Source organism: Nicotiana attenuata, unplaced genomic scaffold (assembly GCF_001879085.1).
Source record: "Nicotiana attenuata strain UT unplaced genomic scaffold, NIATTr2, whole genome shotgun sequence".
Classification (NCBI taxonomy): Eukaryota; Viridiplantae; Streptophyta; class Magnoliopsida; order Solanales; family Solanaceae; genus Nicotiana; species Nicotiana attenuata.
This window is the reverse complement of record NW_017670424.1, coordinates 48,236-72,570: the sequence shown is the minus strand read 5'-3', so window position 1 is coordinate 72,570 and position 24,335 is coordinate 48,236. Positions and strand designations below refer to the sequence as shown.

Genomic DNA, 24,335 nt, shown 5'->3' with positions numbered 1-24,335 from the left:
ACCATGTACTTTACTATTTCTTTATTATATTGTAAGTTTATTATTCATATTATTGGTGCGAATCATGAATTGACGACAAACAATACAATTTATCCAAATATTATATACATCAAAACGATACAATACAATATGATACTATACGACACATTATGAAACGATACATAACAACCATCCAAACAAGCTGTTATAGGAAGGAAATATGTACCTTTTTAGAGGCGTCATTTTAGGATAAAGTAGCCTTCAAGAAATCCTTAATAGACTTTTGGGCTTGAAGACCATAGATTGAACGGAAAATTGCGCGACACATCAAACATTTACACTGTATTTACAATTTGTAGCTATACTTTTAGCAAATTTACCATTCGTACCTATATTTGAATTGTATAACAAATCCATGAAATAAGAGATTAAATTGTTTTGAACTAAAAAAGAGAGCAAGAAGTTCTCATAGCTCAGTTGGTTAGAGCGCCTGCTTAGCTGGTTTGATACAAGTTGTATTCTTTGTATACACGATTGTATTCCGCCTTGGTTACAGTTTATACATATTGTATTCGTTGCACGAATAGATACAATTGCGCGAACGAATACAGTTGATACAAGTAGTATTTATTGCGCGAACAAATACAGTTGACACAACGAATACAATTGATACATGTAGTATTCATCGCGAGAACGAACACAATTAACATATACTATATTAATTGCGCGTTTGAATACAAGTGATACAAGTTAGTAATAACTGAACAACAGCTACGAATGTTAATTAGGCAAGTTATAGTTATTAGGCTCTAAAATACGGTGGTTCATGAAAATTCCACTTATCATGTAGGGATCCAACCTAATAGACTTGATCCATAATAAGCCCATTAACATTTTTTTTGGTTGATGAGAGACAATTGGCACACAACATAATAAGAGATATAAATGATTCAAGATCCGTAGGTACATGGAAATAGGGATGGCACTGATTGTGAGAACTTCATACTTGATAGTCGTCCCTCGTCAATCAAATTCTAATTTCTATGCCTGAAATACTCAGACACGCGTTTCCCGCGTTCCAAAATCTTGTCGCAGTAAGTAAAATATACAACCTTAGAGTTATACACTCAGTAGATAGAGACAGGACACAAATTTTATTACTATGGAGAAAACCCTTGCCTATAAGCAAACTCGCCCCTCCTCATAGTCATAAATCTTGAAAAAAGTTATTAATGTCTCCAATGGACCCTTTTACGATCACCCAATGGCAATTAGGTTAGTACTTTCCACTCCAGCATTTTTCCCTTTTTTTCAACTTTAATCGCTATTGGCATTTGTTTCTTTTTCCCTTTCGGGTCATTCTGAATGCCTTTTCAGTGGACCCATTTCATTGATTATAATAAGGAATTGGGTGGTGGTGCTGAATTGTTGATTATAAAGATTTGGTTTTCTGAGTTATGGGAACTTCTGGATGCTATTCCCATGGTATCGTTTCCTGTTGTTTTTGTCCCCTCATATTTTGACGGATGCTACTTACTTATTTCCGCTCCTGATTCTGAGCATGTATTGGTTCTAGTGTGTTAATTGTCTGTAATTTGGTTGCCAATTAGGGCCTAGGCCATAAACCCAAATGTGAAGTCACTGAAGCTTTCTTCATCTTTTCCTTTTGCTCAAAGATTATGTGTGAATTGTATCCAGAGGTATATTAACTTTTTTTAATGCCATACTCAAGGTTCTTTGTTTCCTGGGCCGGTAAGTCTTCTAGAATACTGTTCTTAAATATCTAAGGAAGGTTAACAATAACCACCAAGTTTGTCGGATAGAATGGATTTTAAGCCTTCTTAGACATTGCAGTTACTAATAAAAGGGGAAAGAGGTCCTGAAGTTATTTTGGTAAAAAAAAAATTATGGGGAGTGATCTATAGCCTATTGTCGGATCAATCTGAAAGATTTGGATGTTAAAAGCTACTAAAATCTTTAAAGGAGGAGGTAAAAACTGATTTAACTATCAATTGTCAAATAAGAAGAAACTATGGTTTTTGATTCTAAAGCAACTGATCCAACTTTAGTTGTTTGGTAAAATAAGGGCAAGCCTCAGTCTGCAGACAAACTTACTTGATACCAGTGAAGCAGCAGAGGCTAATGGATTACTTTGTCCTACTTTCTTGTGCATATTTATGGACGTCGAAATAAATTGTCCAAGTACTTGGATTTGAGTTAAAAGTATCATTTCGTAGATTCTAGGAGTTTGTTTGTACAAGCATAAACTTCAGTTCTCCTTCCCAGGTTTCTGCTTTTAGAACTTCATTACTTATTGCTATTACATTTGAATTTGTTTTGTTTTTTGCACTATCTTGTAGAGATGTATCAAAATGTGAATGCTTGTCTTAGTTGTGGTTGTGTTTCTCTCATCGGATAAGATCTTGAGTAAGACATACAAATTTGGATTAATGGATAAGCCGATATGCATACTAAAAAGGACATCTATGCTTATTATGGTTTTTAGATAAACTAAGTGAACAGTTGTTGATTGAACTCAGTTATCGTAATTTATTGAACATGATCATGTAATGTAAACCCATAAGCTCCTCTTAGGGTGAATATTTGAGAATCTATAATTTATTTTGTGTATAAAACCTTGTGTGGTGTATTTAGTTCTTTTGGTTAATTACATTATCAGCATCGGATTCCACTTCTGTACATATTAAGCATGGTAGAGAAGGTGGACCACGTCAATGAATTCGAATCAAGGTCCAACTTCTTGTTTTATATTTCTTTAGTGGATGGGTGGGTTTAGCTGGTCCGGTGAGACGATATTGAATTGTTTGGACTTTAGACAAAAGATGACGTTTGAGTATGAAGTTGTGCTTGGATGAAGGGGTGCAGGTTCAGTGATTCATGCCATGTCTGAGCAAGATAAGCGGAAGATGAGGGGCTTGCCTCCTCGTTCCCTTTTACGTATGCATGATGCTCATGAGCATCTTATGTCTAATTGGATTTTCTTTTCTCTAACTGGATGCTATTCCAAAGATGTGATGTTAGAGCTTGCTTACACTAAGTATACCATCAGTGGATTGTGATTTTGGCGTTTGAGTTACTCGTTTCTCTTGTGGATATGTTTCTTAATGTCCTCTTTGGCAATCCAATAGATAGATATTAGCATTATTCACTTTTAGAACTCAATAATTTGGGGATGCCAGTCAGTTGTTTTGGTCATTTTATCCTTTGGTTGTTGATGCAATATACACGTGGTGGCTGCTCGCAAGCGTTTCTTGTAGGTGTCAATCTTTTTTGCTCTCGTACATTTTAGATCTAAGGGACAGAACAGTTAACTTGTCAGTGAGTCAACTATGATTTTCTCCCCCTTGCTGCGATTCAAGAATTTGATTATCTGGCTTGTCTTTATGTTTAAGCAGCTTCAATTTTGTTTCATGGCACATAAAGATATTCATTCTTAGTGTGAAATGAGTCTGAATTCCTCTCCTGTTAGACTCACCTGTCATGATACTCCTCAAAATTCAACTTAATCATCTTTTCTTGAGTAGTTGCACTAATTGTTATAAACCTTGTTCTTATCCCTTCTTTCTGCAGGTTGTCAATTCTTTTCATGAATAGTTGATATATTATCTTTAATAAGCTAGAATCAGTGGGTATCTGGTGCTCAAAATGAATGGCTACAGCTTGTTGGAGCATACTCTTCGGAATATACTTTGCTCTATCAATCCGTTGGATGAGGATTGGTCTATGAGATTTCAACTCATTGATGAACTTCGAGCCATGGTTGAAAACATAGAAAGCCTGAGAGGTAATTTAAAGTCGTGATACTTCGTTATATATCCTGATTAGTGGAACTTTGGTGGTTAGGTTACTTGTTTGTCACTTGTAGAGACGATTTTTCTTGATTCTCAAATCAGGTAAAACATGATGTACAATATTGCGGGTTGGTATGTAGGGGGTGTTTCTATGTACTGACAACTCAATGGACGGTGTTTTCCTTGTAATTTAACAGCTCATCCCTACACCCTTTTTGATTTTGGAGTTAGAAATGATTCTTCTCAGCTTTGGACTTTGGTGCTTTGGAAGACCATAATTGCAAGCTAAGATTAATTTTAATAGGATGAACAGCTTTATTTAGTCTTCTAGATTTTCTTCCTGTAAATTAGATGCTAATTTGGTGAAGTTCTAAGTTCCTTTTCTGGAATTACCCTTCTTTGGGTCATCTTGGTATGTTAAAGGTGAAGACATAGATACTGTTTCGGTTAACAAGCACAAAGTTTACTATTGTCAGCTTCTACTCTGTGACCAGGGGCAACTGTAGAGCCATTTGGATCTTTTGTGTCAAATCTTTTTACAAGATGGGGAGATCTTGATATTTCGATTGAGTTGCCCAATGGATCATATATCTCATCTGCTGGAAAGAAGTACAAACTAAGTCTACTAGAGGATGTGCGAAAAGCTCTGAAAGCTAAAGGTATGCTCTCATGATTCATGCCCTTTGATTTGCGTAAATAAATTATTTCTTATTATGAAAATTCTCCACTAGTAGCAAGGATCAATGGTCAAGCAGTTTGAGATTTTCTCGATGAAAAAAATCAAATACGCTCATAGCATTTGATGGGCCTGGGATATTTATATGGGGTGCTAAAATTGAAGATAAATAATAGGAAGTTTTTCCTTTGGCAACTGGGAAGGGCTTAGAACTGTTAAATAAAGGAAGTTGCTGCAGTTTTATTGCAAACGAGCCAAAAGAATGGTTACCGGTGTCAGATATCAATTTAGTTATTTGAAGGAATACCAACTGCTGCTTGGAGCTGGATTTGCGGCCCTCTTTTCTCAAAATGAATACTTGCTGAAAATCAAATAGCTTTGTCAGACATTTTAAATATCTTATCCAGTTGCCAGCTGTTACTATGTAAATAGAATTATTCTCCTGCGGGGTGAGGGGGATATGGATGTTCTTATTCTATCATAGTAGGACCCAACCTTGTTAGGAACAAGAGAAGCACTATGTTAGTGTGTAGGATTGAAGATCAGTAGCTATCATCCATTTTTTCTTCATACGATTGTTACAGATGCATTGAAGTACATGCGTTCACCTCTTTGCTTTGTTTTCCTTGTTATCTCATGGTAACTGATGTTCTGAGAATTTAGTTCTGGATCATGTCTGAAGTACCTCACTGATGTGACAATTTAACATGAGATATCAATATGTCATGGAATGCCTTTGAACATTCCATCAATTCGACATTAACAGCCGTAGTAATAGGATTCTGGAAAAGACGTAGCATTTTGTTACTAAAGTTACCTTATATGAAAAAGGGATTATATAAGAGATGCACTCAGCAGCAGCAACAACAACAACAACAAATCCAGTGGAGTCCCACAAGTGGGGTCTGGGGAGGGTAGTGTGTGCGCAGACTTACCCCTACCCTGGGGAGGTAGAGAGTCTGTTTCTGATAGACCCTCGGCTCAAGAAGACAGCAGCAGCAACAACAGAAAAATAAAGGATTGTAGAAAGGAAGTTTGCTCAGACTAGAAACCCTGAAGTCTGAACATGATATGTGTAATATCCAAGTGTGTTGATAACTTTCCGAGCCTAACTCAGTTGTTTTTGTCCTTGTCTTAATTGTAATTTAATTCTATAATGCTGCTGTTAGCATTGTTGGAGAAAAGCCGGAGAAATCTTCACCCTCGTTTGTTTCTTGCTTTCAAGAGTGTGTTGGTCTAATTCATTGCTAGCGCTACTTCACAGGTGGATGCCGAAAGCTGCAATTTATTACCAATGCAAGAGTCCCAATCTTGAAGTTTCAGGGCAATTACAATATTTCTTGTGATATATCAATCAATAATTTGAGTGGCCAAATGAAGTCCAAAATATTATACTGGATCAACATGATTGATGGACGATTTCGTGATATGGTTTTACTGGTATGTGCCCGTATAGGAGACAATGAGGCTACCTTGGAATAATGTGACTCGATTCGATGATTTCTCCTTTGTGTGCAGGTGAAAGAATGGGCTAAGGCACATAATATCAATGATTCGAAGGCTGGAACTTTGAACTCATACTCTCTCAGCTTGTTAGTTGTGTTCCACTTTCAGGTAATTTTCTGTTGCATTAGTTTTACATAGGCAGTTTCTAGTCTCACATCCCAAAGTATTGAAGAGTATGAAGCCTATTGCTTATAGGGTAATATAACTCTTGATTTTGCAGTACAGACTTGCATTTCATCTAAAGCAAATACATGATCTCTAGATCCTTTTTTTACCAAGAGAGTTGGAGAAGGAAAAGGGGGGTAAAAAAGTAAAAAAGACAAGCTATGTAGTTTTATCATTACTAGCTCTTTCATTTTTATAATTAAAAAAAGTGAGGAAGCATTAGGAAGAGTTATAAAAAGAAGTGAAAGTATTGGGAAGAAGAGAATAGAAAAGAAGTGGACTTCCAATCAGTAAGTAGGGACTGAGAAAATACCTATCAGAGATGAGTGATTTTCAGGGAAAATTGTACAGCAAAGTCACCCCCATCAAATGATTGGCTCATAAGTGAATATTGAAATAAAAAAGATAGGCTGGACCTGATTGTTTACAATGTTGTTACTTAGTCATGTTCCTTTTTTAAGACTGTTGCAGTTCTATTAAATTTCTCATCTCTTTTGTAAATAACAGAACTTTTTTCTCCCCTGGTCTTAGCTAGCCTACTTATTTTTGCAGACATGTGTGCCTGCAATTTTACCACCTCTTAAAGAAATATATCCAGGAAATATGGTTGATGATCTTACAGGTACTTAAATGATTGTTTGTTATTGATGTTTGAATAAGCTGATGCATCTTTCTGTGTCAAATTTACTGTTATGTTTGTTGGGGCGTGAGCTCTTCACTTCAAGTTATATAGTGGTTATCTTGCAAAGAAATTAGGTGGCATTTGTTTGAGGAATTTTTTTTTCTCAAAAGTTGCAACATTTGTTGCCAAATGACTTTGTTGTTTAAAGGGTCGTCTCCAGACCCATTTCTCGGTCATAAAAAGGTATCTTTGTTGAAGTTTTATCAAGAAGTTTTTGCAAAACTTTTTCCAAGAAACTGGGTTTGAAGACGTTGTTATAGGACATTTTTCAATGAAAAATTCTTCCACCCATAAAGCACTCACAAATTCTCAAAAAGTTTGTAACTAGTCACATGTTTCCTTTATATTTCCAAAAAAAAATCAATAAACTTTTACCAAATTTTGGTCCAATGAGTCCTTAATAGTTTAAAGATACTAAGTGAAGATTTTTGTCAATTGAAGTATACACTCTTCAGCCGAGATAGATTAAGAATGGCAATAATCAGTAGCGAGGGGGGGGGGGGGTTGTGTTAAAAAAAGGTGAGGAATTTAAAGAGTTTGAAGTACTCTATCAACTGTGAATCACAGAGAAAACACAGGAAAGGAGGAGATAGGAGGTGGTGGGGGGGGGGGGGGGGTAGTGTAAGGAGTTTACCTTTTGGAGGTTAAGATAATTTTTCTTTTCCAAAATTTGGCCATATGACAAGCTTTTGTCATGGAGCAGACATCAAAAGCAAGTCGCCAAACAAATACTATTAAGCATGAGGCTTTGTGAGGGAGATGAATGACCTGTTTACAAGAGCATCGAGGTTGGTAAAGGGAGTGAAGATCAACATTTGTCGCCCTCAAACTAAAAATGGAAGAAATCCAAAGTTAATGATTAGAAGCTTGGGGAAGGAAGTCGGGTGAGAAATGATATGGTTTCGACTAGAAGGAAAGTTGGAAAGATTGTGGTGTTATGTGAGAGGAAGTTGAAACTCCGACATATGAGAAAAAGGAGAAGTTCTCCATTGCCCCAGAATTTTTAAAATCATGGGAATACTAATTAAATGGGATTTTGTGGAAATTTATGAGCCAGTAGAAGGGGTCAAAAAATATTTTAGGAAGAGATCTCTAGGCTGATGTTGGTATGGAAGGTCAGAGATTTTAAGAGGGCATTTCAATGCCATAAGATTATCGGAGGAATTCCCTGATTTTATTTACTTCTCCTGATTGAAGTAGGTAGTTATTTGGCAGGCATGTGAAAGAGGAAAAGAAGGAAAAAGTCCTAATTCAACAAGGAAGTTTGTCTAGAAAATCCTGAATGTTGTTAGGCTTGTTAGTGGTTTTATTCGAGGTCTCTGCAATTGAGGTAATCAAGTTAAGCTAGAAGCAAGTGCCGAATAATTGAGCAAAAATCAAAAGAATATGAAAACAAAAGTGCGTCTTGCACGTGTATGGGGTTTAATAGAGCTGCTATAATTGTTAATTTAGGTTAATGGTACTGATTATGCTAGACTGGTAAAGGCTCAGGTACATACATATGAATATATTATTCAGTATAGCTTTTCCTTTCCTTCCTGATGTATAGACAGCTCTAGTTAGTAGTTGAGTAGCCCCATCAGGATGACAAGATCGAAGGTATCCGTACGAACTGTTAATTGAAGGGGTAGGAACAAAAAATATATTAAATAAGTGGAAAAGTAATTTCGGCCATAGTATAAAGACTCTCTACTCTTTGTTTTTTTAGCAATTTAACAGTGATACATATGATGAGTGATGACTTTGTTTAGAACAACAGGTGTTTCTCCTTTTTCTAATTAGAAGTAGTTAATTTTTTAGGCAATATATAGACAGACACTCAAACTTGGCCACTGTAAGTTTGACACTTAAACTTATCCAATGATCAATTAAACACTTCAACTTGACACAGGTGTGTCTCGAGGACACTCAGATCTGACCAGGCACTGTGTATGTTGTCTTCACATTTGAGAGCGTGAGATGTTATCCCAACACATTTCCAACTGAAAAAGTATAGCAACATTCCATTTTACCCTTATAATCTACCTCTATTTCATTTGTAATGCCCCTCTCCCATCCTTCTCCAAATTTCATTCTTTTCTCTCGACACCCACATCCCTTCCTTGCCTTCATTGTCTATTAATGATACTCTTGCAATTCGTTTGGTGAAAGTCCAACAACCCTATGCTAGCCGGCAATCCCTGACCTTTTGTTTCATTTTACCTTTTGTTTCATTTGCTTTTTTCTTTTCTCAAAACCTTTCTTCTCAAATCTATGCCGCTTGATATTACTTTTTTGGCCAGAAATCACCTCTGACGAGAAACGATCACAGCCTCTTGGATTTCTCCCATTTTTATAGACTTTAAAGAACACAAGAAATAGAGACATTGATTCTATGAAATTGAACTAATAAATCAATTCCTTTCTCTATGTAATTTGCAATCTAATCACAAAAGAGATATTGAAGGAATCGTTGGGACAGAAAAGAGGGTGGTACTTGAGATGGAGAGGGGAGAACCAATTAATTAGTGGTCAATAATGGTGGTTTGTGGGTGAAAATGGCTGAGGAAGAAGGAGGTGGACGGGAGGATTTTTCTATTTTAAATAAAAAATTACTTACAAATTTTTTATGTTTTAAAAAAATATATGTGCCATTTACTAATTTGTCCATTTGACATGTCACCCGTGATTGCCATTCATGCGTGAAGTCTGTTAGACCCAGGTGTCCACGAGACACACGTGTCAAGTTGAAGTGTCTACTTGATCATTGGATAAGTTTTAAGTATCAAACTGACAGTTGCGACCAAGTTTGAGTGTCTATCGGTATATTTTGCCATCTTTTTTTGTAACCAAGAAATCCCCAAGGGCCAGTGGTGCACAGTTCAAAATTTGGTGGATAATTGGCACGCTATTCTACACTTCTTCACTTAAACACCAGCTTTTGTCTGCGGCAAGGTTCAAATGTGTGGCGTGTGCCTTACCCACACTTTTTGAGATGCGCTCTTACCACTAGGCTGAAGCCTGGGGGGAATCAAAAGTACTAGTTTAGTTTCTTTGTTCCTGCTGATGCTTATTTTTGCAATGTTTTGCTTTATACTTTATCTGTTCATATATTAATATGACACTCTTCATTTTGGACATTCTGAATTTTTGACACTTTCTATAAAAAATCCACAACGTTCAAGAATTTGAATTCGTTAATATATATGTCAAGGTTAAACTCTATTTTTGTCTCTGAAAAAAGAAACCTTAAAACTCTATTTCCAATCAAATACCTTGTTATAAAATGAAAGGGGAGAGAGTAGTTCTTAAAGGTACTTGAGATGCTTCTTACTTGCTTTTATGACCTTGTGCTCCATAGATTTACATTAAGCAGAATTTTTCTGGATTTCAAGGGCCGGGGTCAGCACTCACCTCAGAAGTATACCTAAACTATAATTACACAAGGTTGCATTCCTGGGTTTTCTAAAGCATAATGATGGTAATGTAATGCTCACGAAGTATGAGAGGAATAGTTTACTACTGCAATGGGTTGTCAAATGCATGGGTGGCAACTGTTAAATTCATTTGTGAACACCAGGTACCAGGTTAAAATGGACAAGTAGGAAGTCCAAACAAATATAACTTGGTTTATACATAAAGGACTGCTATTGCTGACTCATCTGTCTTACTACAACTACCTTCTCCCTACTCTCTTTTTTAGACCTATATAACTAAACGCCTAATGTTCCACCAATCTATTGGAAAATGCTTTTGCAGGTGTTAGGGCTAGTGCAGAGAAGTTCATTGAAGAAACATGTGCTACAAATATAAATCAACTTATGTCAAAAAAGTCACGAGCGATTAACAAGAGTTCTCTGTCTGAGCTTTTCATCTCATTTATTGCAAAGGTAGTAAGTTGTCCAAGGCTCTGTTGTCTGTCATGATTGTCATATGATGTTGAACCTGTGGACTATTTTGATATTTTCTTTCTATGGATATTTATTACAACCTTGAAACTATAACAATGTTGCAAGAAAAATTAAATGTGATCCTGTATATAGTTCTGCAACATCAGCTCAAAAGCCTCTGCTCAAGGAATTAGCCCATTCACTGGCCAGTGGGAAGACATTGAGGGCAACATGAGATGGCTGCCTAAAACATACACAATATTTGTAAGATATCTCTCTCTCTCACACACACACACACCCACCCCATGCGCCCACACCCTTTTTTCCCATCATGCGCCCACCTTAAGAAGCAAAAAGAAAAGGATAAACCAAAAAAACTGCTGCAGGTCTAGGCCTTTTTTATTTTGATTTTTTATTTTTTATATTTTGACATTCAAGTTACTATATATCCAGGTTGAGGATCCCTTTGAGCAGCCAGCTAATGCAGCAAGGGGTGTAAGCAGTAAACAACTAACAAGAATAGAAGAAGCATTCAGGAGGACTCACTTTATGCTTATTTCATCGAATCAAAATCAGAATGAAGTTATTTCTACTCTTGTTAAGCCACATGTATCGAAGTTTGTGGCAAGAACTCCTACTGGAATCCAAAATAACTACAGTAGAAATGGCCTTAGGCCGCAAGTGCAGGCGCAGAGAGCTATAAAGCCACCATTACAAGTACAACATCAGCTTCAGGCACAGAGAGCTATACCGCCACCAATGCGAGCACAACATCAGCTTTATGCACAGAGAGCTGTACTGCCACCAATCCAAGCACAAATTCAGCTTCAGGCACAGAGAACTTTGCAGCCACCTATCCAAGCACCACATCAGCTTCAGGCACAGAGACCCATATATCCACCATTTCAAGCACATCGGCTTCAGGACAAAAGGTTGGACAGGAATCAGAATTCGTCGGCGCAGAGACCCACTCAGGCTAATCGTGTTCAAACACAGCCAATATGGAGGCCAAAATCTGACAGATAGGGGCATGAATTTGACTTGTGCTGCTGAAACTAAGCATCCTTTCAAGTGCTTACTATTTTTTGTTTTGTTAGGGTAAAATGATGGCTTGGTCCAGAGAGATCAACGAGTCTTTTTGCCAGTTTTAGAGAAAAAGACAATTGTCCCTTCTGAGGGGACATCCGATAATTGGAACGATACAGAAAAAAAACACTTGATAATACAAATTGCTGTGCGCTATAATTCCAGCACTAGTGATGGAGGATTCTGACGCACAATACTTGAGATATATTCTCTTAGAGGTGTTCCAACGCCCTTCCCACCTTTCCCCCTGGCCTGCTTGAAATTATTATGGTGGTAGTCTATTATACAATGATCAAATAGTAAATGTATCATTAAGGTAAGATCAAAACCATACATAGATTATAGCAGGGGATTTCGTGAAGTACTGAACCGTAGTTCAACAGGGTTTAATATACTACCTTGTTCGCTTTGCAGCTAGATTAATTTATTTTAGCTTGAATTATCGACATTGAAGGGGTACTGCCTTTAAGATTTGCGGTATTACAATATGTTAAATACACTACCCTCAACAATGTCTTCTCTTGGTCTTAGTTATAATACTTGTCAACACAAACATGCTAAAATGTACCTATAAAAGTAAAAGAATAGTTCGATTTCTTATCAATACTTCTCCTACGGCCTCTAATCTGAGTACCACAGAATCCCTGAATTTATCAATTTGTAGAACACACGCTGTTGTCTCATTTGGCAAACGAGTTCCTGTGGCCTTTTTCATGAATTGATAACAAACTAGTAAGAGTGGTTTACTAGAAAAATATTAAAACATGCTACTACAGAAGGGAAATCTTGATGCACGGGGGAAAACACAATTATCCGTCGTGTACCATCAAACATAGAAACGTGTACTCTTCAGCAGAGGTTATAATATTTGTCAACACAAACATGCTAAAATAATTTGCTCCCTCAGATTAATCTTAGGTACATCCGCTACAAGTGAATTTGGAGCTGGATACATATTCATCATTGCAATTACGAGCTGCAACAGCAATAACTGGAAAGAGATGGTGGCATTATCAACACAATGATGCAAGTAACTTCTGTGCCTATCATAATAAAAATGAAAGTAAATGAATAAAATTAATAACTGGAGAGTAAATTTCTTTGAATGCAAACCAAAAAATGTTTTCACCACAGTGGGCTAGCTGCACATGAACTGCCTCATTATAGGCTACGTGGTTCTAAAAACAGCATGCGTTACGTAGGGCAGCCATCCCCTTCAGCTCCATTTATTGCAGAATGATGAAGCTCTGAATAATCACAGTTTATCCACATCAATATATATTAATGGAGTTGAGCAGTTAGTCTCTAAACTTTCCATACTGTCTCCTGCTCTTCCAATGAAAGCGCATGACCAGACATTTCCCCTTTCAACTCAAACACTCATCAACTCAGGCTCGTAAAAGACGTTTGTCACATGTCAAAATTCTGTAACTTGCATGAGGACCCTCAGATGTGTCCCTCAGAGATACGTGCCAACCCATGGCTTTTCCAACTTCCTGAAGTTCATCCATAACAGCAAGAGAATCACGGATGTATATCCGTCCACCAGGTCTTAATAACCGATCCATTTCAAGCATGATTGTGGATATGTTGCATCTGAAACTCCAAAATCAAACAGAGTCATGGCAACATGTTCTTCATATGCTACTCTAAAGAAAGCCCAACTTCACTACAGTGAGACCCCATGAACTTGGAGTCGGACCACAATATCATATTGGAGCAAATTTTAAAAAGTTAATAGTGTACCTTTTCCTTTCAATGGAGAAGAGACCATGCGCATGCAATAAGTCATATGTTCTTGGGTAAGTATCAAATGGTTCACACCTGGAAAATGGCACAGCTATTTATATGTAATCCAGCCAGATCTTTCTGCCTCAAGATGTCACATATCAAAAACAGAACATCCAAATATGCATTTCCTCCTACCTACTTTTCCAAAGAAATGCCTAAAGATTTGCATGTCCTATAAGCCAGAATACTGTATCTCATAGGATGGAGGATGCTACTACAAAATCACTCAGCAAGCATCGTTTCCTTTTTCATCTTTTTATTTTCCCCATTTTCCCCTTCCTCTCAAATCATATTGGTGTTGGGAATGTGTAGAGACTAGAGACAAAGAATTGCATGGCTCAATAAAATTATTACAATATAAGGATACGCCGTACCTATAAGCACGAAAAATATAGACTGAAATACAAGATGAGCAATTCTTACCAGTCATGCATGACTCCAAGTAGTCCACGGTCATATATGATGGGTAAGGTATTTCGGCCACTAACAGGGACAACATTTAGAACCCAGCAATCCAGTTGATTTTCAATCAATGCTGCTGCAAATCTAACAAGAAGGCAATTGATAGGCATTCTTTCCTAAAACTTTAGAACAGTTTTACGCAAATGCATTAAAGTTAATAACCACAAAAAGGAAAGCAATAGAGATGGAACAAATACCCTCCAAAACCAGCTCGCATATCCAACACATTTCTAAGTTTGAAGTTCTTCCAGTGCAAGGCACGGACATAACTTTCAATTATTTCTTTCCAGAATCTTGACTCTGCCCTGAAAAGCTCTTTTCTAGATATATATGCATCAAGTTGTATGCTCTGGAGCCTCTCTGGTGGATCGTGAAGGCGTGAAGGCCATGTGGTAATATTTGCACCATATCCTTCTTCTGGTAGTCCCGTAATACAAGCTTTCAGATCAACATACCTAAAAGTGATTTTGGCAAAAAGTCATAAAGGGCTAGAATGAAAGAAAAGCATGAACAGAAAATGAATCATGCAACTACAAGGTATTCACAAGCTTTTGAATCAGTTCACTAATATTAGGTACTGCAAGCTTTTGAATCAGTTACTGTCGGAGACGCTCAAACTTAGTAAATGCCCTAAGAATTTTCAATAACCACCTATTAGAAAATAAGTGGATATTTTATAGATGGCAGTACCTTTCTATGCTGACTAATTGGCTACAAGCTGCTAACAGTGCAAGTTAACTCCAATTTTATAACTTGGAAAAGAAAAGGCAAACAAAAGACAGTTAGATTAAAGGGTAAGTATCATTTTTGATTTCACAGGCATGCCCAATTAACTCACATTTTGAGAATAAGTTGAATCTAATGGGTACTCCACAATGGAAAGCACCACCTACACTAGGACATCAATTCTATTTAGTCTATTCCAATCATATGGGCCAACAGAAAATTCCTAGGCGAGTTTTAATGAGGATGTCCTAAAGAACAAAGGTCCCGATTTCAGTTGTATACTGAGCACTATATGAGATGAGATAGATGCAAAAAGTATAATTTCTCATTCTGCAATAAGATATGGTATAGCCATATGCAGAAGTGCTTATGATGATAATGTATGCCAACACCACTGCGGTGGTCTTTAGAGCAAATAAATATAACTTCTAATGTTGCTTAACTAATGTTTTCCACAGCCTACATAATATTACTAATTGCTGTGTTCCCTCTCAGGAAAGAACTTGTCCTTCCCACTAAAAAGGACTCAGCGAACATGGAAAGACTGAAGCATTGATCTCCACGCAAGTTACTAAAACTCCATTGGCATGTGGCACAAAACAATAGGGGGCATCCTGAACCAAAAGACACCATACATCATTTACTTTTAAAGATATTGGAAAAGTTAATCCACTGGTAAGTGGCAGAAGACAATGTGTTAGCAATCAGCTAGTCTAAGTGTGAAAACATTTTTAAATACAAATCTCTATGTTTTAAATGGTCGTAAATTTTGCTTCTCGGGAGTCTAACAAAGTAATTTTGCATCATATTAAATGTATACTTCCATCATCTTCACATGGAAAAGAGTTGTGACCGACATTTTATTTTAGAAAGTCGCTAATATCTGAATGTTCTTTTCATAAACATAATCTACGTCCAATTTAGCCCAATAATCGGTCAAATTGATTTTCACTAAGCAAGAACTGGCAAGCAAATTGGACATGAGGGAATAATTTTTAATTTAAAACAAAGATACAGGATCGGGGAAAGAAGATTGAACAAATAACTACATCTCAGTGCAATGATTCCTCAACTTTTTCTTGTTCTAGTTAGATGGGTGACAGCAGTACAACGGGCTGCGTGACTTCACCAAAACGTTTCATCCAAATAACTCCTCCTATGGTCTTATTAGTAGTATATTTATAATGTATATTTTCTCCATCTCTCTGCACATGCACAACAGATCAAAAGCCCCAATTGACGACGAGGAAACTCAAATCTTTTTATTCCTTTGTTCTGTTTTGGGTGAGGAGCACCAATAGGAAGTTCCATATACTCTGTAGACCATATATGTGTACACGTAAAGGTACTTCAAAAATATCGTTTCCAGGGGCCATGACCTCCCCTTACCCCCCCTCCCCCTCCCCCCCCAAAAAAAAATAAATAAATAAACATCCATTATAGTTTTGTTAGAAGAAACCACTTATGGGTGTATATCTGATGTGAGTTCACTTTTGCAGTAAAAAGAATGTGTAATTCTATTGCAGAATACGTGGTGATAGAAACAACTGATACCATCAACAGATGAATAGTGAAATGAACTGACAACATGCATGGTGCCCATGCTTGTACTAATTCAAACTCTATTTTTCTCTCCCAAATCTCAAGAATGTACAGTTTCTTGATAATCAAGTAAATTGCATCTATTGAATGCAGCTTTTATCAGGCACAATTGTTGCACAGATGTTCAGCCCTTTTCTATGCCAAGATCTGGTTCAGATCAATCTCGAACCTATATGCAAGGATGATTTCTTTTCAATTTACAACACAGCTAATACTAAAAAGCATCATGACCCAATAAGAAAAAATTAATCTGCTATGACTGTAAAAGTAAAGCCTTGCTAAACAACTAGTAAGTTGATTGGTACATTAGTAAGAAAAATGAGAACAAACCATCTCAATTTTCTCGGGCGAGGCATGTAATTACACATTTAGCACAAAACTCAACAACTTCCTGAGGCATTGGATGAAAAAAGAGGAACTGCATCCAATTACTTTTTCTACGAAGTGCAAAACAATACAAATTAGCATATGCGTTCAAAAAGGAGGACCAAAATCTGGACAACTGCGAAGAAGGAGATAAACTTGACAATGTTAATGGGAAAAAATAAAAACATTAAATAAGCATAACCAATATAATCCTCACCAAACATTGTCTGGATCATCCTGTGGATCACAAAGCGGCGGTTGGGTTCCTTCTTCGCGGCTTAAATAGCAACTGTTGTTTAAAGGCTTCTGCCATATTGCAATATAACCTTCCTTCTTCACAAGCTTCCAGCAAAGACGGGTTGTTAGATTAACCATCTCTGGTAAAGAAAAGGAGAAAGCAAAGTGTTATGACTTGTGCAAGTTTTCAAGAACTAGAAGTGCACATGTAGTTTACAGGGTTTTAAAAATGGGCAATTATTCTATTTAAATTCTTAAATTGGTGGATAAATTGAGAGCTTGCTTGTACAAAGCAAGACTACACTTCGTTAATTTAATCCAATTATATTTTCTTATACTTTTTCTTTGATGGCATTGTCCAGACCAGTTTGTATGCATCTTGACTATCTACTGGCAACCTAACCCACAGCATAGATGTCAGGCTGCCAACTAACTGGCAACCTAACCCACAAGCATAGATGTCAGGCTGCCACCAAGAGTGGAGCAGATAGGCTCACATTGAGAGTTGCAGCTGGAATTAGAACCAGGGATCTCCATGTTGTTACTCCTATCCCGACAACTTATCTTTTCTGATTGTTTCGTTCATGCTTAAATTTTATTTTATTTTTCGAGTAAGAGAGTAATAGTTTAATCACTTCAAATGGGGAGAGAAAAACGAACATTAGCTAGAAGATATGATTTGTTCAATTTTCTTTGGAAGCTCCTTTCCTTATTAGCAAAAAACATGAGCTATCTACTGATTTTGACTTGACCACTAATTTTCACACATCATTAAAACATTCAATGTTTTTGTTGTGATGCTCTCTAATAGAAGCATAACACCAACTGATAAGTAAAACCATAGGGAAATGGAGAATTGCTTACAATAATAGGAGGTTAACTCTTTATTGCTATTCAGAAGATCTGACATTGAGTCATACTACATGCCAAGTTTTAATGAAGTTACCTTCCCATTGTTCTTCTAGGGCAGCTTCATGCTTATAAACGGGTTGTGCAGCCCAAACAAAATATCCTCCGGCACGGAGAATCCTGTTCACCTCCAATAGTAAAATCCCATCTTCATAAAATCAGAGGATCAACGCACAAATTAGAGATTTACCATACATGAGCAAGACAGGAATCACAATCTGGTTATCCAAGATGGCAGCAGTTATTAATAAGTTCAATAACAAAGAAGTGGAACTAGAACACACATTATCAAAATATCAGTCTAATACAAATTCTCTTTTCATGTAGGACACTTGAGACGAAGCTTCTAACCAAAAATCTACGAATTATGGACAACAAAGAGCTAATAAATTAAAGCCAAAAGAAAAAAAAATTATCACCCTTCAAATGAAAGAGAGAAACTAGGAACTCCCCGAGAAATTATATGTGGAATATCTTCAACTGCATCCATGAAACCTTAGAATGCGGGAGCCACTACGCATCAACAGAAATCTTTATAAATGTTTCTGTTTTTTTTTCCTCGGGACAGAAAAAGGAAGTTCTCTCTTATGCCTTCCAAGACAATTCTGCCAAAAGACTATTTCTGAACACGGGAATCTGTCTCCACTCACAAAGATTCACAACTATTGGTAACAGCTTATCAATCCATCAAAATAAAAAGCAGTAAAAAAAACGTTGCAGATTATCAGATCCAGTATACATTTTTTTAACAATAAGAGTTCCACCATTACCCTTAGAATGCAAGATTTGAAGCCCAAGTTAGCTCAAATGCAACAATTTCAAAAAAAAAAAAAAAAAGAAAACCATCTTAAAACAATAGGACGTATAAGCTTGTCACGATGGGATATTACTAGGATATAGAAAAGCATACCATCACGAGTCCAATTGATCCTACACCTTGAACAATGGATTAATTCAAATGCCTGGCTTGGATACATTAACCGATGTGTTGCAAATGCAGCCACCATTGCAGGCACCCCGCGCTCAAGAGCAAATTGAATCTGGTTTTCATGAACGTCTTTTGGAGCAATTGACAGAGTGAGCACATTCCGTGATAGTAAATAAGCACCAAAGCTTGCTACACCACAACCAATATCCAAAGCAACTCGGGTATGACGACCAAATGCAATTTCAGGAACCATCTAGTGAAGACATGGTCCAAAGGAAAAGTTAAATTAAAAGAATACTAATTTTGTTTTATCTGTTGACTCACTGCTTTAAAGAAAATAAGAACAAAATCATATACCTTCTCAATCTGATCCAAATACTGATCAGCTCCATGTATGAACTGGGTGCCGCCACCAGGAAATTTGAACTTGTCCTTGTCTATGGTGATCCAATTTTGACCCCCTTTATCTTCAACTAGACGTGCATGGGGAACATTGCTGAACCAAACCTGCAGTAGAGATAGTTGAGAATTCCCTAATTCCATATATTGTATCTAACATTGTAAAAATCACGTCCCGTCTTCCAATTTGAATTTTCACTTGATTTTATTAGAAGGGGGCGAACTTTTGCGATTTTCTTTTTTGAGAAAGGTAACATTAACTTTTGTGATCATCATTATTACACTCAAGTTGGTGGAAAGCTTGATCACGGCTCAAACTATAGTTCTATTCAGATGGAGTACATGATCATGGCCACATAGAACAGAGGCCAAGGGATTCAATCGAATCCCCTTCATCAGAAAATTATACTGCGCAAACAGGGCAAAAATGAGTTTCTTTTTGGGGTTATATTAAAACTGTTGAAATTCTAGTATAGTGGCAAAGATGGTTCAAAAATTGCTTTATGTCACATGTTCAAATCCCAAGTGTGACATTCTAGTATTTTTTTTGAATCCCTTGCACAAATTCCGGGCTCCGCCACTAATAGAACATTGTGCCAATGAGACAATAAATACTTCAAAAAACTAAAGTTGAGCAACTTATCCAAAAAAAACTCAATACATGAAGAAATCAGCAATGTTTTGGGCAAAGAATAGCATACCTCATCACGGCTCCTGGGCCATGGAATTGGAGTTTGGTAACCTCTAGGTGCAGGAACCAAGCAATTCAACCGCTTATCTTTTTCAGGACAATGCCGTTCGAATTTCTCACCTTTCTCCGTTGAATTCAGCTTTTTGATAGCCTCCACATTGTCAAGGCACGGAATGTACTCCCTCATACTCTCAGGACACAGCCCGAATTTCTTAACCTTAACAACCTTATTGTTTTCCGACAAATCTGTCTCGTTTCCAACACCCGGCCAATTCTCCACAACATCCGGATCATAATCCCCCACCGCGAAATCTTCCTTCATTACTCCATTCTCGTCCAATAAACCCATATGCTGCACCGCCGGCGGTGGCGGTGGTGGAGACAAAGTAACCGCCGGCGGTGGCGGAATTGAAACTTCCCCCGCTTGCTGTTTGTTGGTGTCGTTAATAACAGTGGATAAATCAAAAGTTTTATTGAAATTGGAGGAAAGAGAAACAGCTGAGGAAGAAATGGGCCCAGATGAGTTCTGGCGGGAATCGAAGAAAAGGGGCTGTTGAGACGATCCATCAGACCAATGTTTGCCGAAATAGAAGAAAGCGACGGCTAAGAACACGAAAGCCAACACTTTGATAACAGTAGTGGACCTGAGTAAATCTCCACTCAACCCCTTCATGTTTTTTCACTTTCTCATATACACAGTCACAGTGAGAGAAACTATACAACCAAATTTGTAGATCTGAATCTCTCAATGAGAATTCTTGCAAAAGAAGGAAGGTAGCCTTCTGTGCTAAAGAAAAAAGAAAAGAAAAAAGAAGACACAAAGAAAGAGAGAGTAAATGAAGTATGGGCGCCGCTAATCTTTGAATTTGATCTGTGATAGACTCTCATCTTTTACGTGTATACCTAAGATCTTCGTGATGAAGACCCGCAAATTAAATACTTTATTATATCATAAATAGTCCTTTCTTTATCCGTTTTGAGGAAAGGAGAGTAGTTTTTTTGGTTAATCATATAGTTTAAGACGTAAATTTGATTTGTATAGTAATGATAAGAGAAAATACTGAAGTAATGGTGACAAGTTAATTAAATACAGAAATAATTACATCATTCATATTTAATACTGGTATAGAGTTGAAATCATGAATTTTTAAAAACTTTACAAAATTAAATACTAGTATCAAATATTTTGGGAGAAAAAATGTCAAATAAAGGAAGAAAATACATTCTTTCCTTCTAATAAATCCTTTGTATGCTGATAATTGTACAACAAAATACTGTTAAATATCATTTGACAGGCTACTAGTAGAGATGGATGTTACATGATCATTGCCTAAAAGTGAAAATGCAAGATTTTAGGGTGTGTTTGGTATACCGGATAATGTTTTTTGTGGAAAATGTTTTCTTGGAAAACAAGTAGTAATCTTATTCATTTTTCGGTTGTTTGGTACGCAAATTAAGGAAAATGACTTCTCAAGAGTATTCATAAATAATTTAGATATAATAAACATGAAGCCATAAACTTTCAAACCAACAACCTTCCGAACCCACATATTTCATAAACTTTCGAACCGCTAAACTTTCGAAATCGCGAAATTTCGAACCCGTAAACTTTATAATTCCTAAACTCGTAAACTTCCAAACAAAATAAACCTCCGAACTCATAATTTTGGAACTTGTAAAATTTTGAACCTTTAAACCGATAAATAAAAAAATTAAAACTGAAAAATATAAAATTAAGGTAAAAAAAATTATTTTTTTTTTAGCGGGAGGGGGGCGGGGCGGAGGGGTAGTAGGTAGGTGGTAATGGAAAAACTGAAATTTGAAAAAAAAAAAAAAAAACCCTTTTTTGGAGAGAGGGGGTGGGGTGGGTTGGTGAGGGTGAGGAAGGTTGAGAATGAGTTTTGGAAAATGTTTTCCGTTTCTCTCGATAAGGAAAACATTTTCCTACAATTGGAGAAAAATGAGTTCATGCAGAAAATGTTTTCCAAAAACATTTAAGCCAACCAAACATGGGAAAATTAAAAAATATTTTCCAGAAAATATTTTTCTTCGTACCAAACACACCCTTAATGGTAGATTGTTTGAGCAAGTGATAGCTTATGAATAGGGACCTGATTTTTACACTACTTATCTGCAAGTTGGACATAATTATTTATCTGATGCTAAGTAGAGAGAGACCTCAAATCCAGGCAGCGAAGAGAAGTTTGAAGGCCTAATAAGCAAACAGGTGCATAGTGATTGTTGTTAATGCAGCTACTGAAATAAGGATTTGTTAAGACTAAAACAATACAAGGGAATTAACAAGGAACAAACAGGGGAAGATCTTGGATAAAAGCAGGGAGAGGGATGACAAATAACTACAGGTGCTAGCACAAAACAGCTAACAAAAGAAGCATAGGCACAAATAATGAATTTCATGCACTGGATAAGTCACTTAACCAAAATGTAGGGACTAATCATACTAGTGGAGTAACAAGGTAATGTTAGCTTGTTAGTGACTACTCCCTCCGGTCCACAAGTGTCCAATTTGCTTTTAGCACGCCCATTAAGAAAATACTAAATCCTATACAACAATACCTAGTATGGCTAAACTACCCCTAATTAAATATTTAATGTGAGGAGTAAGAAAACTTTTTAGGGATATGTACATAGGGGTTATTTTATAAAAACAAATTGAATTTTTTCTTGATTACCTAACTAGACACTTATTTTGGACCAAAATCAAAAAGTTAATTGGACACTTATTGTGGACCGGAGGGAGTACTTTATTGGGGTTGTCGAGGGAGGTGAGTATAGTAACAGTGGCTTTGAGGGTTTGACAAATACTAATTTTATTCCAACATGAACCTACTCTTTATTCCTCCGGGATAGGGGATAGGGGTTTTGTTTGCGTTCCTCCCCAGACCCCACAAGTAGGATTCAACTGGGTTGTTGTTGTTGTATTCCAACATGAACCTAGTTGCATAGGACGTGAGATGGCTGAACAAGTCCTACAAGCAGGAGTTAAAAGTAGTAATTAAGGAGAATAAAATGGATTTACTTACTCTTTTAGCACACAAAGTAATTGTACAGAAAGAGGCAAAGATAATTCAAAAATAGTTCCTGGCTAGTAATAGGAATCAAACTAAGTATGAGTAGTAAATGGAATATGGGTAGTTTGGGTTCGGGAGTCATTAATTTCAATATATATATATATATATAATCTTTTAATATTAAGCATAATAACTGGCAATAAAATGACGTAATCGGAATTCTAGACATTAGCCTTGTAATCCTATTAGTTTTAGGAGATAATACTACACGTTAGGAATCCTACGTGATTACTTTTAGGAATTTTACTATTGTAATTATTTTGGGGCATAGATATTAGATATTAAAATAGATGTGCGTCATAGCAAAGTATAATTATTGTTAGGAATCTTACTGTTGTAATTATTTTGGGGCATAGATATTTGATATTAAAATAGATGTGCGTCCTAGCAAAGTATAATTATTGTTGTAATTCATAAATTACTTTCTCCGTAGTTTTGTAGCTTGTGACTTCACTTATGCTATATAATGACCTAGATACATGCATATATACACGTTTGATTTTCCAAGTTAAGATGAAACATATTATAGTTATATTACGTACGTACATAATTCTAACAAGGAAGTAATTTTATAAGGTTAAAATCTTAATCAACTTTAAAGTCCTAAATATTATGATTTATTACATAGTTTAAATAAGAAAAGATTTAATGAATAAAATTTTAGTTGATTTCTAAATCCAAAATATTAGGAGAATGATTAAACTACAATTTTGTCCAATATAAACTCTATTTTTAAAGGGTAAAAAATGTTATATTGTCCAAATACATTTAGAAACAGGATAGCATATATTATTATAAAAGTCGATTATTAAACAGAAGAATTCAAAGGGAAAGGACATAGCTGTAATAGCTTTTTTTTTTTTGGACTACAATAACTTTTACGTTAATTTTTTTTTTAATATTTAAGATTTTAAAATTAATACAATCTTGTCCATTGAATTCTTATTTAAAATATGTCATAAAGTTTAATAAAATTAACTCCATAAGAATCCTCCATATTGATAATACATTACCACTCTATAATATTCAATACCAAAAAAATAAAAGTAATGCTAAACGGACTGCATAAAGCGTTGAAATTGAGAATAAAATTTCCAAGATAATATATTATTATATTATATTTGAACCGCTTTCCTGCTCAAATAATATTTTATTATTATTAATTTGTCATGTAATATAGAAAAATATACTCAATTATTAAAGAACAACTAAATTTTTTTAAGAATATAAACGTGTGAGAAAACAAAGAAAAAGGTTGTAAGAACCAATACCACTAGTGATTTTACAAACATAAAGATCTAAAAGTGGAATGTCATCGATCTTTTTACTCTTTGAAAATAAAATTTATGATGGATAA

At 36.1% G+C, this 24,335-nt stretch overlaps 2 protein-coding genes across 6 annotated transcripts; one reads left to right on the top strand and one right to left on the bottom strand.

The window, feature by feature from the left end:
- Positions 1–892: 892 nt before the first annotated feature.
- Positions 893–12,018, top strand: LOC109239221 (protein HESO1). Of its 4 annotated transcripts, none has more exons than XM_019405751.1 (9): positions 893–1,073; positions 3,571–3,784; positions 4,286–4,450; positions 5,732–5,907; positions 5,986–6,081; positions 6,691–6,760; positions 10,559–10,689; positions 10,843–10,953; positions 11,143–12,018. In XM_019405751.1, the coding sequence occupies exons 2-9, from the start codon at positions 3,646–3,648 to the stop codon at positions 11,713–11,715; spliced, it is 1,461 nt and encodes a 486-aa protein (XP_019261296.1). In that variant the 5' UTR covers positions 893–1,073; positions 3,571–3,645; the 3' UTR covers positions 11,716–12,018. The 4 variants fall into 4 exon arrangements, with proteins under 4 accessions (XP_019261296.1, XP_019261293.1, XP_019261294.1 ...); XM_019405748.1 differs by having other exon boundaries at positions 893–1,254; XM_019405749.1 differs by lacking the exon at positions 893–1,073 and adding an exon at positions 1,283–1,464.
- A 556-nt stretch (positions 12,019–12,574) lies between these two features.
- On the bottom strand, positions 12,575–20,803 carry LOC109239220 (probable methyltransferase PMT11). 2 transcript variants are annotated; one of them, XR_002069863.1, is made up of 10 exons: positions 19,897–20,803; positions 19,154–19,303; positions 18,779–19,049; positions 17,906–18,016; positions 16,940–17,099; positions 14,226–14,483; positions 13,990–14,112; positions 13,522–13,599; positions 12,905–13,371; positions 12,575–12,818 (listed from the first exon to the last, which is right to left on the bottom strand). XR_002069863.1 is itself a non-coding variant. In XM_019405747.1 (9 exons), exons 1-9 carry the CDS (start codon positions 20,557–20,559, stop codon positions 13,164–13,166), a joined length of 2,022 nt encoding a protein of 673 aa, XP_019261292.1. In that variant the 5' UTR covers positions 20,560–20,803; the 3' UTR covers positions 12,575–13,163. The 2 variants fall into 2 exon arrangements, 1 of the variants encoding a protein (XP_019261292.1); XM_019405747.1 differs by having other exon boundaries at positions 12,575–13,371.
- Positions 20,804–24,335: the final 3,532 nt, after the last annotated feature.